This window comes from Chanodichthys erythropterus, chromosome 3 (genome assembly GCF_024489055.1).
Source record: "Chanodichthys erythropterus isolate Z2021 chromosome 3, ASM2448905v1, whole genome shotgun sequence".
Taxonomy (NCBI): Eukaryota; Metazoa; Chordata; class Actinopteri; order Cypriniformes; family Xenocyprididae; genus Chanodichthys; species Chanodichthys erythropterus.
Genome location: NC_090223.1, coordinates 4,304,603 through 4,324,626, shown reverse-complemented (window position 1 = coordinate 4,324,626; position 20,024 = coordinate 4,304,603). Strand labels below are relative to the sequence as shown.

Here is a 20,024-nt window from a genome sequence, read left to right as displayed (position 1 = left end):
TTGTTCCTGGAGGGCCGGTGTCCTGCAGAGTTTAGCTCCAACTTGCATCAGCACGCCTTCCTGGAAGTTTCTAGTATGCTTAGTAGGACCTTAATTAGCTGCTTCAGGTGTGTATGATTAGGGTTGGAGCTAAACTCTGCAGAGACACTGGCCCTTCAGGAGCAGGAATGGTGACCCCTGCTGTAGACTTATGTACCCCAATTAAGTCTGCAGCTGCATTTATAAAACATCCTGTGGCAAAGAAACGTAGAGCTAGACATACTTGTAGCAGTGGAGGGATGCTAAAATTTCTTGAAGTTTCAGGCCTCAGATGCTCTGCCAAGTCAATTGCTAGTTCTTGTATTGTATGTCTTGGAAATCTTAGCTTCTCCAGCAGTTCCTTTTCACAAAGTACTTCCAATGGGTTTGAACGGTCTTTGAAAACTCTTTCTCTTCTTATTGCCCTTTCATAAAACCAAAGATTAAAATTTGCCATACCGCAAGACAAAGTTGGGCCACTTTTGTGAATCTAGAGCATATTTTTCTTTTGACAGTTTGTTTCTATGGCAACAGATTGTAAGATAAAGTTAGCCAAGGGGGAACCAGTCTTACTTTTTTGTCTCAAATTAGACCAATCTAAAATTTTATGCAACCGACTTAAAATGTAAATACCAGTCTTACAGAAAAAAATTAGACGACTAACTTGTAAGACTAGTCTTAAATAGATTTATGCAACCGGCCTCTGATGTGAAGGAGGAGACTGAAGAACTGAGTGAAGTGGAGGAGAAACATCATGACAACCCTGGAGAAAAACCTTTGAGTCACTCATAGACTAAAAATACATTTTTGAAGAAATCTACAACCTGCACTCAGTGTGGAAAGAGTTTCTCAACAAAACAATGTTGAGATTCACATGAGAGTTCATACTGGAGAGAAGCCATATGCATGCAATCAGAGTGGGAAGAGATTCAGACAATCAATCAGAAAACCTTGTAAGTCACATGAGGCTCCACACTGGAGAGAAGCCGTTCACATGTGATCAATCTTTCATTTGAAGGCCATGTTTCCAGCATCTGTAAAACTGCATTCTTCCATCTTAAAAATATATCTAAACTATGACATATGCTCTCAATGACAAATGCAGACCAGTTAGTTCATGCGTTCATGACCTCAAGGCTAGATTACTGTAACGCTCTACTGGGTGGTTGTTCTGACCGCCTGATAAATAAACTACAGCTCGTACAAAATGCAGCAGCTAGAGTTCTTACTAGAACTAGGAAGTATGACCATATTAGCCCAGTTCTGTCAACACTGCATTGGCTTCCTGTTAAACATCGTATAGATTTTTTAAAATCTAGCTAATTACTTACAAAGCACTAAATGGTTTAGCCCCCCAGTACCTGAGTGAGCTCTTAATGCATTATAGTTCTTCACGTCTATTGCAATCTCAGAATTTAGGGCAGCTGATAATACCTAGAATATCAAAATCAACCGCAGGCGTTAGATCCTTCTCCTATTTGGCAGCTAAGCTCAGGAACAATTCCTAGCATGGTTCCTAGCATGGTTCGGGAAGCAGACACACTCTCAGTTTAAATCTAGACTCTTTAACCTGCATACACATAACACATTATCAATTCATATTTTCAATTCCATTAAAGGATTATTAGGCTGCATAAATTAGGTCAGCCGGAACCGGGAACACTTCCTATAACACCAGATGTACTCATTACATCAGAAGAAGAATGACACCTATGCTAATATTAGTCTCTCTGTTTATCCCAAAGTTTACTGTAGTCAACCGGTAGTCAATCCGGGCCGTATCCAGGTAAAATTGAGGACCTACACCTTGACCACAATGCACCCTTGAAGTATCAGCAGAGATCAACTAAATCATCCATTGTGAAGGCCTCATCAACACGACAGCCAGTGGCACAGTTCCTCAACAAACCGTCCATACCGGCGCAATGAATACAATCCTTAACTGGATTGAACTGGAATAAATACTTTGAATATTGCGATCCTATCAGACTTATGATAGCTACCTGAATCGTAACAAAGCACTGTTCGCCAGAGGAGAACTGGCCCGCTGACTAAGCCTGGTTTTTCCCAAGGTTTTTTTCTAGATTTTAACACCTATTTGCCACCTGATGTCACCTGTTGGAGTTTGGGTTCCTTGCCACTGTCACCTTTGGCTTGCTTAGTTTGGGATACTTGACATTTGATATTCAACAGTGCTTTGATCTGCATTGACACCATTTTCTTTAAGAGCTGCTGTGCAGCCAAAATTATATAGCTTTATAAAGCTGCTTTGACACAATCTGCATTGTAAAAAGCAGTATCTAAATAAAGGTGACTTGACTTGACTCTCCTCAGCAAAGACTAGAAGGTTAATAAATATAGTTGATTTCTATAACAATTCATACAACACACAAACCACAATTTATAATTGTATATTTAAATGCAGAAAAGGCCTTTGATCGGGTAGAATGGTCCTTGTTTTTCTACTGCACTCAATTTGGTTTTAAATGCATTTCGCAAGTTCACATATACATATAATTCAATAGAATAAAAGTTATGCATATTTGGTGTGCTGTGCGGGAGGAGGGATCTGAGCTCGGAATATTGGCCCGAACCCATAGTATTTATTCCTCTAGTCATTGGTTGAGTTGATTAACTGAATGCTCTCCACCTGTGCTAATTAGGTTAATTATCTGAACCTGCTCCTCACAAATTTTGTTAAAAAAAAATCATTAGAATGCATTAAAGGTATTCAGTTTTCAGTAGAAAACGTGTCATTTAAGCAGCCCCTAAATAATAATTAACAATTTTTACAATGGAAGTGATTTATTAAAAAAAACAACTTTAGCTCAATAAGAAACAATGACTTGTGAAAAGCACTATATAAATGAAGATGACATGACTTGAGAGGACTTTTAAATCATATCATCAGCTGGATTAAAACACTCTATAATACACCAACAGTGTCGGTCATAACTAATGGTATTATATCAAATCAATTTTACTTAAAAAGAGGTACCAGACAAGGCTGCCCACTATCAGCTCTACTCTTTGTTGTCAGGGTATGTCACAGCAGTCTAATAGAGGAAGAGGACTGTAAGACAGGTGAGATCAGACCCAGGCAAAGCTAGGCTGGAGAACCAAGGAGATGGATGGGGTTGCAGCAGAGAATGACAACAGGCAGTAGCTTGAGGCACTAGAGGCTTGAAACTCAGCTGCAACTGAAGCTGTATCAGTCTCACTGCACAGCATTGAGGACAGCAGCCGGGGTGTGTCGGGATGCAGGACAGTAACGGGCACAAGAAGACAAGAGAACAAGAGAGAACAACAAGAAAAGGCAAAACAGAAATAAAAACCGACTTGGCACAGTGACTAAAGAAAAGAAAATTAAGGAACTAACTTAAATGCAGATAGCAAATAATAAAACAAAAATATAAACTATGAATAAATAACTGAAACTACAAACAAGAGAAAAGACCAAAACAAATTAGAAACCAAAAATTATGACTAGAGAATCTAGAGCACAAACTGGAACTAGATGGAACTGACAGGGAAAGATAAATAAATAGAAATCTAAATGATAAGTAGACAAGCAAAAATTTCTCGTATACAATGTACACACACAATGAACCAGCAGAGACATGAGGAAAAAAAAACACGATATAAATGGACCAGAGCACATGAGGATCAGGTGAGCATAATTAGTGGAACGAGAACTAGATAAAGACTAAACAAGGGGGCGTGGTAAAGGGAGACAAGGAGGTGGGACAAGAGGAGCATATGGCCCCCACAAACAAAGACATCGGCTGTCACTGGAGATGAATTTGGACACTTTCTACTTCTTGTAGTGATGTTCACACTGCATTTGCATACTTTATCATAGCTGAAATGAAATAAATGCAATAATAATATGCTGATGTTTCAGAGATATTTTCATTCAATACTTTATGTACTGCTTACAGCATTTGTTTTTACAATAATAAAGTTCAACATACGCATATATTATTTATTATTTAAATACCAATGTAGTGGGTTCCACGCTTTTTATAAAAATGACACAATATAACATCGCAACTACATGAAAAGAGCTTTAACTGTTATAAAAATACAGATTTGTGAGCATTAGTGGAACTGAAGGCATGAAAATAAACTCAAAAAATCTGATCGTTGTCATGAGGTGAATCCGGCCAATCATGAAACAGCTGTGTCATCATCAGAGTTTGTGCAGCTCCTCTTCAGAAACTGCACTGGCTGACTCAGGCGACTGATCTTGAATTGCACTTATAATACTTTGAAGCCATATGTCATAGTCACATGGTGTCGGCGCTGTCTCAAGTCGGAAAAATGTCTTACCGACATGCACTAATGGCAAATGGCTGCTGGCCGACGGAAGCGACGTAGAGAAGATCATTGATCGTGTGGTGCTGGAGCAGTTTGTCACTCGGCTTCCAAGGAGAACAGCCAAGTGTCTGCCATCCACCTCGCGGAGGACCACATGGTGGCGTGCCCAGGGGTCGGCGAACCTCTCCCATCAGCTTCTCTCTCTCCCTCTTCTCCATCTCCTTCTCTCTCTCGACCTGTCCCTTTACCTATGTCCTGTCCGCCCGGCCCTCCCCATGTCCCGATATGGGGGCGGGGTGGGAATTGCCAGATTCTCTTTCTCCACTCTCTCCACGTCAGCCGCTTAACCCTCTCTCTGCCACTGGAGCGGCGGGGAGGTCTGGGCCGGCCTGTTGGCATTGTGGGGACCCGGACCATTTCGTGGACAGGTACCCCATTATGGAGGTGGGGACAATGATCCGGGTCCTGGATGCTGCCCACGGTCAGGCTGGGTGGTACCAAATACCTGTGAGTATCAAGGGGGGTACTTATCAGGCATTGGTGGATTCAGGATGTAACCAAACCTTGATCCATCAAAGTCTGGTACAATCCGGGGCATTGGATAAAAGCCGCATGGTTAAGGTGCGGTGTGTGCACGGGGATGTGGTGGAGTATCCTATTATGTCAGTCATTATTCAATTTTGGGGTCAAAAGCATAGTGTTGAGGTGGCAGTTATCCCGCACCTCCGGCATCCGTTAATTTTGGGAACTAATTGGCCAACATTTACAGAATTATTGGGGGCTTTGTGTACAGATGCCTCTTGGGGGAAAAATGCACGGGAGGGGAACGTGAGTGTGCAGGTGGGAGAGACTGAACCGGGACCACTGGGCACTGTCTCGGGGGAACAGAGTGAAATCGAAAGACTTATTCTTTCGGAGCGTGATGATTTTCCCCTGGAGCAGTCTCAGGATGAGACACTGAAACATGCGTTTGAACAGGTCATACCATCGACGGTCAGCCTCTCCATCCTGAACAACTGCTTACCTATCCATATTTTGCAATTATTAAAGATAGGTTGTATCGAGTGACCCAAGACGCTCAGACAAAAGAAGATTCAACCCAGTTATTAGTTCCTAGGAGCCACCGGGAAATGCTTTTTCAGGCCGCTCATTCTAATCCAATGGCTGGTCATTTAGGACAGGTGACGACACTAAATCACCTCATGACCTGTTTTTTTTGGCCGGGCATTCACGAGAATGTGCGCAGGTGGTGCGCGGCTTGTCGTGAATGTCAGTTGGTAAACCCACCGGCCTGAGTCGAGAGAAAGGAGGACTACTGGCTGCCACTCCTGGATAATGGATATTTTGTTTGGAGTGAATTATATGTTTATGACTGTGTTGTGCTGGTCTGCACACCCTTTTGTTGTGTTTATAAATAAAGCAGCCAGTAGTCAAAGCCGACCCTTGTCCTCTTCCTTCCTTGCAAACGAACTCTGTTACAGTTTATAAATATAGTTGATTTCTATTTATCCAACACACAAACAACCATTTATGATTGTATCTTTATATGCAGAAAAGGCCTTTGATAAAGTAGAATGGTCATTTTTTTCACTGCACTTAGTCACTTTGGTTTTAAATCATATATCATCAGCTGGATTAAAACACTCTATAATACACCAACAGCATCGGTCATAACTTGTTTTATTATATTAAATCAATTTTATTTAAAAAGAGGTACCAGACAAGGCTGCCCACTATAACCGTTACTTGTTGTTCTTTTCATTTAACTCTTGGTAGCTGTAATACAACAATCAAATAACACATATGGAATCCAATCAAAACATCACCATCATAAAATAAGATTTATGTGGACAAAATTCTTTTATATATTACAAACCCATCTTCATCACTTCTGTCAATTCATAATCTGTTAAGCCATTTTGGTAAAGGATCAGGATATTCCACTCTTTTTTCATTTTCATTAAAAAAATTCTTAAAAATATTAATAGCCATGCATGTAGTTTAGGCAACACGTTCATCGATTATCTTTACTGCATGTATATTTATAACCAAACAAACTATAAAACACAGCTCTCCCTCTTTTTGTTTACATTTTAAAAATATTAAATATATGTGGTCCAGGTAATATATGCAAATAGTCTGCAAACATAAAACACAACACCATTTCTTTTTGTTAGTTTTAATGATCAATAATAACCATTAGAAAAGTATAAGTAAGGCACAAGAAGCTACAATAACAAATAAAGCAAACAATTCAGTCAAATGTACAATGTCAGCACTCTAGTAGGCTACAATGGTAAAGTTATGAAATTTCACTTTCAATTCAACAAATTATAGATTCATGAGACCAAAGATCGCCCATTATATACAAAAGATAAATTATATCTCATGTTTAACCACTACAGACACATCAGAGCCAGTGGCAATCATCAGAAGGACTAGCCGAGGTAAGACTGTAAGGCTCGATAAAAGGGGCGGATCAAAAACACATCCGAGGATTTGAACTGTACTAGGCTAGATGTGAACTTTGAATTAGATCAGTACTTGGGCAGCAACTGATGAACATCACAAGAACAGACAAGAAATGGCTAACTATGAATAAATGAATGAATGAAGTATTTATATAGCACTGAACTATGTACTACTGTATGTACACAATCACATCAGGGGTCGCTCCTCATCCACAACCTGGATAATTCAACAGCAGACACAGAGCAACAGTGCCAACTATAGGTGGAGAGGAGAGACTTTGTTTCTCAGCACATACAGATGAACTTCTTACAGTGATTTCAGACTGTGGTGATGTGGTTTCTCCACTGTATGGATCTTCATGTGTATCTTCAGGTGACTTTAAATAGTGAAACTCTTTCCACACTGATCACACGTGTGCGGCTTCTCTCCGCTGTGGATCATCTCATGTCTTTTCAGATTTGCTGACTGACTGAATCTCTTGTCACAGTGTGAACACTTGTAAGGTTTTTCTCCAGTGTGAATTCTCTCATGCAGTTTTAAACTGTTTGCTGTAGTAAACATCTTCTCACACTCAAAGCACATGTACTCTCTCACAGCAGTGTGTGTTTTCTGATGCGCATGTAAATATTGCAGCAGTGAAAAACTCTTTCCACACACAGAGCATGAATGTGGCTTCTCCTTCGTATGAACTCTCAGGTGTTTCTTCAGAGCTGATTCCAGAAGAAATGTTTTGCCACATTGATGACATGTGAATGGTCTCACTCCGGTGTGGATCATCATATGGTCTTTAAGGTGTTGTGATTGCATGAAACTCTTCCCACATTGATCACATGTGAATGGTCTCTCTCCAGTATGGATCATCATGTGTGCTTTAACGTACAATGATTGACTAAAACTCTTCCCACATTGATCACATGTGAACGGTCTCGGTCCGGTATGGACCTTCATGTGTTCTTTGAGGGTTGATGATGTGAACCTTTCAAGATCTCTTCACAAAATTAATACAATAATAGACAAACAATAATAGGCTATACAGAAAGTTTCCTTACAGTTATTTTTAATTTTGTTTTTGCAACTATAAAATAATGTTTCCAGAACGTTGCAGGGTAGTTATTTTAAATAGCAAAAATAGCGTATCCTATAGATCATTTGGTTATTTTTAGGTTATTGTTTTTATAACCATGTAAACCAACTTTTCAATTAAAACGTTGCAGATGTTTTTGTATAATGACCTATACAGAGCTCTGAAATTAGTTTATGCAGCATTTAATAAAATGTAGCAATTAGATAAAACAAAAAAGCACATTATAATGTTAATGTGAAACTCACAGAAATGATAAATTCTTGGGTTTGTTTCTATTTTCATGAACTGCACTTCATGAACTGCAAAAATTAACATTTTGTTTTACTGGCTGACTGACTAACATTTGTTTGATAAATAATAGTTCACCCCACACATGACTGAAAAGTTAATGAAATTATTGTCTGTTTACATTATTACAGTACAGTTTTACCCTTGATATCCAGTATCATACATACATGTCAAATAGTTTGTTCTAGTCAGTTTGATGTTCATTCACACCATAAGGCTTCATGAAGTCAGAACAATGACTAAGATCTTTAAACAACACACAATCTTTACTAAATAAACTGAAATGATTACTCATTTCACCACAGCTTTACACAACCAGCAGAAAGAGAGCAGACAGAATAAAGATAAGCGATCTGTAACGGTTTCACTGTTGCTGTCCATTGGTCACACCTTAATTTAGCAATTTCTAGTATTGCATTAGTATTGCGTCCTTCTCATGAGCATTTATTAATTTTTGACTTCTCAATGTGAGATTAATTTCTTTTTTGGCCCATTTTATCTATAAAATTAAACCTTACAGCTTACAGATCACTTATAAATGATTAAATACAAAGTTAATAGTAGTTATTAAGATTAATGTGGTTTAAAATTGGTAAAATGTGCTTGTAAAAAAAATATGATCAAAATATAAACTTGGATAGTTATTGTGCATGCACTGTAATACAGATGAACAAATGATAAAGTTGGGTTTCTGAATATATGATCCCTTTCTTCAAAAGCACTTATTGTAAATGATATGATTATAGATTGTAACCTAGATGTGCAAACTACTCTAGCAAACTTCAGTTTGCCCATACTCCATACTCAGAAAAAACTATACAGGAAAATAAGGCCTTATTTCAAACATATAAAATATAGACCGTCCTGCGGTTCACAGACCGAAAACTCCTAATGCTCCCTTTTTACATGAAAGAATGGAATCTAAGGTTCTTTTAAGCCTAAAAGATCCTCTTACTATCAAACAGAAATAGCGGGCCAACAGAAATAATTACTATGGGCCCAGCTATAGCCAGTCTGATATATGTTTATATATATACACACACATGCACATATATATATACACACACACACACACACACACACACATATATATATATATATATATATATAAACAACACACATTCTTTACTAAATAAACTGAAATGATTACTCATTTCACCACAGCTTTACACAACCAGCAGAAAGAGAGCAGGCGGAATAAAGATAAGCGATCTGTAACGGTTTCACTGTTGCTGTCCATTGGTCACACCTTAATTTAGCAATTTCTAGTATTGCATTAGTATTGCATCCTTCTCGTGAGCATTTAATAATTTTTGACTTTTCAGTATAAGTTGAATCTCTTTTTTTTGGCCCATTTTATCTATAAAATTAAACCTTACAGCTTACAGTTTTCCTTAACAATTATACATCACTTATAAATGATTAAATATAACATTAATAGTAGTTATTAAGATTAATGTGGTTTGGAATTGGTAAAATGTGCTTGTAAAAAATATGGTGAGAATATAAACTTGCATTATTATTGTTTACACACCGTAATACAGATAAACAAATGATAAAGTTGGGTTTCTGAATATATGATCCCTTTCTTCAAAAGCACTTATTATAGATTGTAACCTAGATGTGCTGTGTTTGACAGAAACCTGGCTAAAACCAGATGATTACATTACTTTAAATGAGTCTAAACCCAAGATTAGTGTTATATACATGAGCCTCATCTGGAAGGCAAAGGGGAACGTGTTGCTGTAATTTATAGTAATATCTTCAGTATTACTCAGAGGAGTTTCAAATATAATTCTTTTGAAGTGATGGTGCTTTATGTCACTGGGTCCTAACTGCGTTCCTAGAGGCCCCCTAGTATTGCACATTTTGCATGTTTCCTCAATTAAACACACCTGATTCAGGTCATCAGCTTATTATAGTGACTCCAAGACCTAAAATGGGTGTGTCAGACAAAGGAGACTTGCAAAATGTGCACTGTTGAGGGGCCTCCAGGAACGTGGTTGGTAACCACTGCTGGAGGTTGTACACTAGAGTTTTTGCTTCAGAATGAAGTAAAAAGTGCATTGTAGTGTCCTACAATGAAACTGATCTTACAGAATTAGTCAATTACAGACCGATCTCACATCTACCTTTTTGTCAAAGATACAAGAAAAGGCAGTATCCTCCTCACAATGCTGTTTTAGATTCAGTTTTACAAACCCAATTCCAAAAATTTTGGGACACTGTACAAATTGTGAATAAAAAAGGAATGCAATGATTTACAAATCTCTTAAACTTATATTTTATTCACAATAGAATATAGATAACATATCAAATGATGAAAGTGAGACATTTTGAAATGTCATGCCAAATATTGGCTTATTTTGGATTTCATGAGAGCTACACATTCCAAAAAAGTTAGGACAGGTAGCAATAAGAGGCCGGAAAAGTTAAATATACATATAAGGAACAGCTGGAGGACCAATTTGCAACTTATTAGGTCAATTGGCAACATGATTGGGTATAAAAAGAGGCTCTCAGAGTGGCAGTGAATGGGCAGAGGATCACCAGTTCCCCCAATGCTGTGGTGAAAAATAGTGGAGCAATATCAGGAAGGAGTTTCTCAGAGAAATACTGCAAAGAGTTTGAAGTTATCATCATCTACAGTGCATAATATCATCCAAAGATTCAGAGAATCTGGAACAATCTCTGTGTGTAAGGGTCAAGGCTGGAAAACCATACTGGATCTTCGGGCCCTTAGACGGCACTACATCACATACAGGAATGCTACTGTAATGGAAATCACAACATGGGCTCAGGAATACTTCCAGAAAACATTGTCAGTGAACACAATCCACCGTGCCATTCGCTGTTGCCGGCTAAAACTCTATAGCTCAAAAAAGAAGCCATATCTAAACATGATCCAGAAGCGCAGGCATTTTCTCTGGGCCAAGGCTCATTTAAAATGGACTGTGGCAAAGTGGAAAACGTCTCGGGTTACAGATGTAACCCTGGTTCCCTGAGTAAGGGAACGAGACGCTACGTCAATGACGTGATGGGAACCCTCTGCACAATGTGTTCGTGAAGCACCTCTGTATCCAACCAATAACGTGACGAGACGTCAGAAGCGGGTGACATCACGGACCAGGAAACTATAAAGCATACCCAGAACAAAGAACGCTAGCTTCTGGAATAAGTCTGAAGCAAGACGCTCACAGGTATGCAGGGGAGACGGCAACACAATGTAGCGTCTCGTTCCCTTACTCAGGGAACCAGGGTTACATCTGTAACCCGAGACGTTCCCTTTCGTGGGAACTATCGACGCTACGTCAATGACGTGATGGTAACGCTATCCTAACTACGCCGTATTTCCAAGTACCTGTCTATTATCTTGTAGAACGAGGGAACCTGGAGTAGAAGGTATATCGAGGTTGTAAAACCTGATAAAAGTATGCTGGGACGACCACCCAGCTGCGTCACAAATGTCATTCAAAGACACACCAGAAATCAAAGCTTTAGAAGCGGCCATCCCCCTGGTAGAGTGAGCACAGACAAATAATGGACATGCATGTCCGGCTGCTTTATATGCTAGTGAAATAGCCTCGACTACCCACTTGCTCATTCTCTGCTTGGATGCGGGGCCCCCTCTTTTAGGAGACCCGTAACATACAAATAGCTGGTCTGTTCTACGCCACAGGGAAGCTCTGTGAACGTAGGCATCTAATGCCCTAACTGGACATAGCAGATTACGTTTTTCCTGATCCGGAATTTCAAATGGAGGAGGACAGAAAGCCTGAAGTACGATAGGACCTGACACACTCGTAGGGACCTTCGGCACATAGCCAGGTCTAGCATGCAGAAATGCCTTGACCATGCCAGGGGCAAATTCCAGACATGAAGGAGCTACTGAAAGTGCTTGTAAGTCTCCTATTCTTTTCAGAGACGAAATTGTAAGCAAAAATATTGTCTTTAGTGTAAGAAACCTATCAGACACTTCTTCTATAGGCTCAAAGGGTGCCTCGGCCAACCCTTGCAACACTACAGTCAGATCCCATGCTGGATTCCTAGACCGTATATATACACTTTTAGTGTTGAAGGGGTTAAACCTTCGGAAAATTTCTCTTGAAGAAATTGGAGTACAAGATTAACTGAAGACTGGACCGGGTCCACACTTCGTTGACTACACCAAGTAGCGAACAGTTTCCACTTGTACATATACAGCTTCCTCATGGAGGGAGCTCTGGACTGAAGGATGGTCTCCACAACTTCAGTTGGGAGGCCAGCCTCTATGAGCCTTGCCCCCTCAGGGGCCAGGCCCATAGCTTCAACATTTCTGGGCGGGGATGAATAACCGTGCCGCCTGCTTGTGACAGAAGATCCTGTCGGAGAGGTAGCTCCATGGGGGAGCCGTGAAGTAGGGATATCAGATCCGCGAACCATACTCTGGTCGGCCAGTACGGGGCCACTAGTATTAAGTCAACCCTTTCCTGGCGAACCTTTGCCAGAACTCCCGGGAGCAGCGAGATCAGAGGAAAGGCGTACAAACGTAGCCTCGGCCACGTTTGTAACATGGCATCCAGCCCTAGAGGTGCTGGGTGCAACAGAAAGTATCACAGAGGACACTGAGTTGACTCCTGAGTGGCAAAAAGATCGACTTGAGCTCGCCTGAAATTTCTCCAAATAAGCTCCACCACCTCGGTGTGGAGCTTCCATTCCCCCGGTATTGGACCCTGTCCCGACAAGGTATCCGCCCCCACATTCAAGTGCCCCAGAATATATGCTGCTTTTACTGATAGGAGCCTTCCCTGGGCCCACAGGAGGATCCGACGGGCCAATTTGTATAGTTGGCGAGACCACAGACCCCCTGATGGTTTATATACGAGACCACCGTCGTGCTGTCCATGCGGACGAGCACGTGATGGCCCCTCAAGTCTGGGAGGAAGTGTTTCAGAGCTAGAAACACCGCCATCATCATCACCGCCAAGCATTTATGTGCCAGGAGAGCTGATGGTCCTCCCAAAGACCCTGAGCTGGGCGACCACTCATGATCGCCCCCCAGCCTGTGAGAGACGCATCTGTCATAAGCATTATGCGACGACAAGAAGTTCCCAACACGGGTCCCTGGGACAGGAACCAAGGCTTCTTCCAAACGAACAGAGCACGAAGGCATCGCCGCGTGACTTTGATCATGCGAAAAGGATTTCCCCTCGGAGAAAACCCCTTGGTCCTGAGCCACCACTGTAAGGGTCTCATGTGCAGAAGGCCAAAAGTAATCACATTGGACGCAGCTGCCATCAGACCCAACAGTCTTTGAAACTGTTTTACAGTGAGTGACTGGCCTAACTTCACCCCTTTCACGGCCCCGAGAATGGAATCCACATGGACATGAGATAGACGTGCCCTCATCTTGGTGGAATCCCAAATTACCCGCAAATAATTGGCAACTTGACTCGGAACCAGCACACTCTTTTTGGCATTGAGCCTCAGCCCAAGCCTCTTCATGTGTGACAGAACAACATCTCGATGTTGAACTGCCAACTGTTCTGTTTGAGCTATTATCAACCAGTCATCAATATAGTTCAGCATGCGGATGCCCTGGAGTCTCAGAGGAGCCAGAGCTGCATCCACGCACTTTGTGAACGTGCGGGGTGAAAGAGATAGGCCAAACGGAAGTACCTTGTATTGGTATGCTTCGCCCTCGAAAGCAAACCTGAGGAACTTCCTGTGAGAAGGATGGATGGATACGTGGAAGTATGCGTCCTTCAGATCTATCGCCACAAACCAGTCCTCGGACCTGATCTGTGGGATAATCTGTCTGAGTGTAAGCATTTTGAACTTCAACTTTTTTACAGATCGATTTAGCACACGTAAATCTAGAATCGGATGCAACCCTCCATCCTTCTTTGGAACAATAAAGTAACGGCTGTAAAATCCTGACATTTTGCTGGGAGGAGAAACCCTCTCTATAGCTCCTTTTCACAAAAGCGTCATAACCTCTTGTAACCAGACACTGCTCTGGGGCTACCACTGTGGGAAGAACCCCGTTGAACCTGGGCGGATGAGAACCAAACTGAATTCTGTAACCCTGTTCTATCATGAGCAGCACCCAATTCGAAATGTTCAGGAGACATTTCCATTCTTCCAAATATTCTATTAAGGGAACCAGTCTCTGGTGTTTTTTGAGCACTTGGCTCGTCTATCTGAAGCGGCGCACCGGCAGATAGGCGAATCAAGTGTGAACCGACCCTCCTCGGAGGATCGGTGGTGACCGCTGCGCCCTGAAGCACACTGGGTGGCAGGGTTGGCAGACCGGCACCCTGAGGGCACCGAAGAGGAATGGCTGATAGATCTCTCGTCAACCGAAACCCTTCGGAGGGGACTACGCTCATAAGCCCTGGACGACTGGCGTCAGGACTTTTTCTTTGAAGCCTTCCGGGACACAATGACGGTCCTCAGATCCGCCTTGCCCCCGGGAGGCTTCACATGTGCTGAATGTCCCCAAGCTCTTTGCGGGGGAGCCCGAGCGGCCACACTGGCTTTCTGTTGCTCTCTTCGAGCTGAGAAGCTGGCTGTCGGCCGAGGCTGCCCCCGCTCAGCAGCCTCGGGGGGATTGATACTGCAGGGAAGAAAGCGTTGGAAGGCCGCTGATTGCTTTCATGTCTCCTGGAACCTCTCGACGACAGATGATACTGCATCGCCAAAGAGGCCCACAGGAGACAGCGGCGCATCCAACAGGATGTTCTTATCTCTCTCCTTGATATCTGACAAATTGAGCCATAAATGCCTCTCCGTGACCACCAGGGCTGCCATTGAAGGCCGATTGATTTGGCCGTTTCCTTGGTGGCCCAGAGAGCTAAATCTGTCGCCTTCCTCAGATCTTGTATCGACTCAAACATCGCATCGCCCAATAGCCGTTGTGTTTCAGCCCCATGATGTTACTATAAATAGATGTTTGGGGGCTGTAAACACGATATTGAACCGGTCTATTCCACGACCTCGACACCTCGGTGTGGAGGTCGGGAAAAAACGGCAGACTCCGATGCTGTGGTTGTGACCGAGCGGGGAGGAAGCGCTCATCTAGTTCGCTCTTTCGCTTAAATTCACTCCTCTCCGCAGGCCAGTCTATTTTTAACTTGGTGACTGCCTTGGTCACAACCTCCAGCAGCTCCTCATAAGCGGGGGATGAGTCTGTGTCTCTCTCCGGGGGGAAGAAACCGCAGCGCATGCTTCCGCCGCCAGAGGAGAGACACTGGGTCTGGCAGGTAAGGGAAGAGATAAGGCAGAGCCCATCTCAACCCCCTCTACCAGATCCATTTGTGAGCCCCACGAATGGAGTTTCCGCTGAGCCTCGGCTGCAGCGGGACCCGATCCGCGGGGAACACTCGCTGCCGCGGCACTCTCCTCGAAGAGTGCGCGGCGCGACCTCAGCACTCTGAGAGTGAGCCTTTCACAGTGTACACAGACAGCTCCCTCGAGAGCTGCCTGTGCATGCTCAACTCCCAGACATATAACGCACATCTCATGTGTGTCCCCACCCGAAATAAATCGAGTGCAGGGAGGCACACATCTAACAAACTGCTGCTGTTTGGTCGCACTTTCCGCCATTATATATATATATATATATATATATATATATATATATATATATATATATATATATATATTGTCTGATTGTGCTTGGATACTCTTGTCCTCGGAGGAAGAGATCACTGTGTGTGTGTAATGAACAGACAAACAACACTAAATAAGACAGACAAGATAACAGAGAGCGCTTTGCTGAAGACTGCAGAAGCTAGCGTTCTTTGTTCTGGGTATGCTTTATAGTTTCCTGGTCCGTGACGTCACCCGCTTCTCACATCTCGTCACGTTATTGGTTGGATACAGAGGTGCTTCACGAACACATTGTGCAGAGGGTTCCCATCACGTCATTGACGTAGCGTTGATAGTTCCCACGAAAGGGAACTGTTCTGTGGTCAGACGAATCAAAATTTGAAGTTCTTTTTGGAAAACTGAGATGCCATGTCATCCGGACTAAAGGACAACCCAAGATGTTATCAGCGCTCAGTTCAGAAGCCTGCATCTCAGATGGTATGGCGTTGCATGTGTGCGTGTGGCTTGGGCAGCTTACACATCTGGAAAGGCACCATCAATGCTGAAAGGTGTATCCAAGTTCTAGAACAACATATGCTCCCATCCAGACGTCTCTTTCACATACTGCATCAATTACAACATCATGGCTGCGTAGAAGAAGGATCCGGGTACTGAAATGGCCAGCCTGCAGTCCAGATCTTTCACCCATAGAAAACATTTGGCGCATCATAAAGAGGAAGATGTGACAATGAAGACCTAAGACAGTTGAGCAACTAGAAGCTTGTATTAGACAAGAATGGGACAACATTCCTATTCCTAAACTTGAGCAACTTGTCTCCTCAGTCCCCAGACGTTTGCAGACTGTTATAAAAAGAAGAGGGGATGCCACACAGTGGTAAACATGGCCTTGTCCCAACTTTTTTGAGATGTGTTGATGCCATGAAATTTAAAATCAACTTATTTTTCCCTTAAAATGATACATTTTCTCAGTTTAAACATTTGATATGTCATCTATGTTGTATTCTGAATAAAATATTGAAATTTGAAAGTTCCACATCACTGCATTCTGTTTTTATTCACAATTTGTACAGCGTCCCAACTTTTTTGGAATCTGGTTTGTACATCACATTTAATCTGAGTGGGGTTTTATATATTATACATATAATATTATATACTTTATTAAGGTGACCATTATTTTAGAACATTATTCTAAATACGCCCGCAGTGTTATTAACGATCCAAACGTAAACACCACAGACAGAAAAGCAGATGAGGCCAGAATATGAACGCAACAGATTTAATTAAGTGTTTTCCTCCCATAAAAAAGAGGGTGTCATTAAAAGACCAAACATAGTATTAAAGCATAATATACAGGAAAATTGGTTTGTGCCGAATTTTTTAAATATCACTGCTAGCCTATATTTAGCGATGTTAAACGTTTTCTTTCTAACAGTTTTCTATATGAGGAAAACGCTCGTGAATTTAAACACGTTGCGTTCAAATTGTGTACTCAACTGCTTTTCTTTAGGCTAGACTTTATTAGTATGATGTTTAGTGAGTTTGGTCTGTTAATATCACTGTCTTACTTAATAGGCTACATTAAGCCACTTTAAACGTTTTCTATAATGGTTTTCTATGGGACGAAAAGGCTTAACATGTTATTAAACGCGTTGAGATCATTCAGGACTCATCTGATTTTTTTTTTTGTAGGCCTACATAGTATTTATTAATACAATGTTTAGTGAGATTGGTCTTTTAATATCACTGCTACAAGCCACATTAAGCTTTTTTCTCATTAGGCGTTTGAATGTCCTGTTGCCCACACTTCATGCAGCCACTGACAGGTATCTATCGCGTTTATTTAGTTTTTCCTTTTTATTTTAAATAATCACAAACTTGTTAATTATATCATGATATATTTTGAATGTCAAATATGTGGAAGTGAATGTGTTTTGTTGTTTATAATGAGCATGTTGATAAAATATCTTTATATTTATATATACTTAAAATATATATATATAAAATACATAAACAAGTGAACTGAGAGAGAAGAGTCAACTATATTGTTTCATGCGCAATATCTGATATAAATAAAAAAATAATTATAATCAAAAGGATTATTTCAGCTTCCATATCAGTGCTTGGAGTTGGGTTTTAACAAACTATAAATGTTTTTATATATTGTATATTTTGTATGTTTATATATATTGTTAAAGTTGCTTACATAGGAATCACACAACGAAGGAGATAATAAAAGTCTTTACTAGAGAAATCCAACTGATACAGGAGTACACGCAACACAACTCATAGTAAACGAGACCGGACAATGAACATAGGTAAAACAGGAACTTAAATACACAGATCAATTGACCAAGATGACAAACAGCTGTGACAAACGAGATGGTGTCCATGGTGACTGATGATGGCGGGAAAACAGAACAAAGGAGATCATGTGACATAACAAACAGAAAGTGACTGAGTCTGTAACATTACACCCCCTCCCGGAAAAGCGCGTCCTTGCGCCGTAAAGAGAGGGGAAGATGAAGATGGGATGCTGATGATGATATAGGTGGTGGCAGGAGGTGGACGGCTCACCGAGAGGAGGCAGAATAAATGAGTCCAGGATGGTGCAGGAAGTGGTGAAGTGTGGTGGATGACCTTGAACAGGGACAGTCTGATGGTACCCCAGTGCACAACCAGGGCTGTTCTCCATGGCGACGTCGCTGGAGGAAGGAGCCGAGGTGGAATACAGCTAGATGACGTCATGGCGATGACAGGAGGCGATGTCGACATGGGAGCCCACCGAGTAGCCAGAGAGCCGATGATGGAAGGAGCGCAGCCGTAGGAGTCAGGGCATCGGGTCAAGGTGGATTGGAGCATGCAGAGGTTGAAGGCGGAGCCAGGGACTCCCGAAGCCCTGGAGGACATGACTCCCAGCAGTCCAGCGGTGTAACCGTACCACTGAGAGGAGGCAGAGGTGGAACAGAGGGGCTGATGGGAGACAGCGAAGACAGGGTAGCAGAACTGGTTGGGGACTGAAGAGGGTCTTGAAGGGTAGAACAGATATCCATATGAAATACAACAGTCTCAAAGTCATTTTGTGGGAGAGGGAGGATGGGTGGGGACAGAGAACTTGGGACATGATAAACAGATTCCAACAATAGATCCAAGGGTTCAGTATCTCCAAAATGGCATAGATCCTATGCAGCATCCAAAAACTCACTCTCAGTCCACTAGAACTCCCTCGGTGGTGGATGTAGCAGCCGGCTCGCACACCTGGCACGCCAGGAATCACACGATGAAGGAGATAGTAGATAATAAAAGTCTTTACTAGAGAAATCCAACTGATACAGGAGTACATGCAACACAACTCATAGTAAACGAGACCGGACAATGAACATAGGTAAAACCAGAGATGTATAGTAACGAAGTAGATCTACTTCACTACTGTACTTAAGTACTAAAAGGCAGTATCTGTACTTCACCAAAGTATTATTTTTTTCTCCTACTTCCACTTTTACTTCAGTACATATTTTCGATGAGTTTAATACTTCTACTCCGATATTTTATTATGTGCTGCATCGTTACTTGTTACAATTATAAAAATGTTACGAATCATTCCATTCCAAACCCACATTACCACTGCCAGAACGGTAGATAGCAGGTTTGATGAAGCTGGCACATCATTGAGCGAATCAAGCGATTAAGAAGATTGCGCGTGCTGCTCCCGTTCTGCCTTTTGATCAGCTAAAAAGATGGACGAACCAAAAACACCACCTTCCACCCCTTCAACTTCAAGTGATCGTGGCTGTGAGAGTGAGGAAGGAGACCACCCCTGGCCCTACTTAGAGTCCATGTTCTCATATGTCAGAGTGAAAGACAATTCATATAGAATGAAGTGCCTACTCTGCCGCCCGAAAGGTTGTGAAATAATGGCCTTCAAAAATTCACCATCGAATTTGAAGAAACATATCAAGGTAAGTTACAAATATCATCACAAATCACACCAGCACGTTGAATGGTATTTTTGACTGATCTCTTATGTCAACTTTCTCTTATTTTATGACAGCCTACTGTTGCCAAAAATAAATTGTAGAGCATGTCTCTGTTACAGATCCCTTGTTCTCCTAGACTCCATTTCCCAAGATCCTCCTGTTCTCCACACCTGCACTCACTTCCCTCGTCATCTCCCTATCATCACGGATCACCTGCACCTGGACTCTATTGTTAGCACTCCCTTTATATGACACTCACTCCCTTCACTCCTGGT

General features: G+C 41.8%; 1 protein-coding gene across 1 annotated transcript in view; it reads left to right on the top strand.

The window, feature by feature from the left end:
* The window catches only part of LOC137015319 (zinc finger protein 271-like), a 145,322-nt gene that overhangs the window by 21,337 nt on the left and 103,961 nt on the right, over positions 1-20,024 (top strand). The window contains exon 4 of the mRNA XM_067380203.1: positions 952-1,012. Coding sequence (XP_067236304.1) covers positions 952-1,012 — 61 coding nt within the window. The remainder of the gene's footprint in view (positions 1-951; positions 1,013-20,024) is intronic.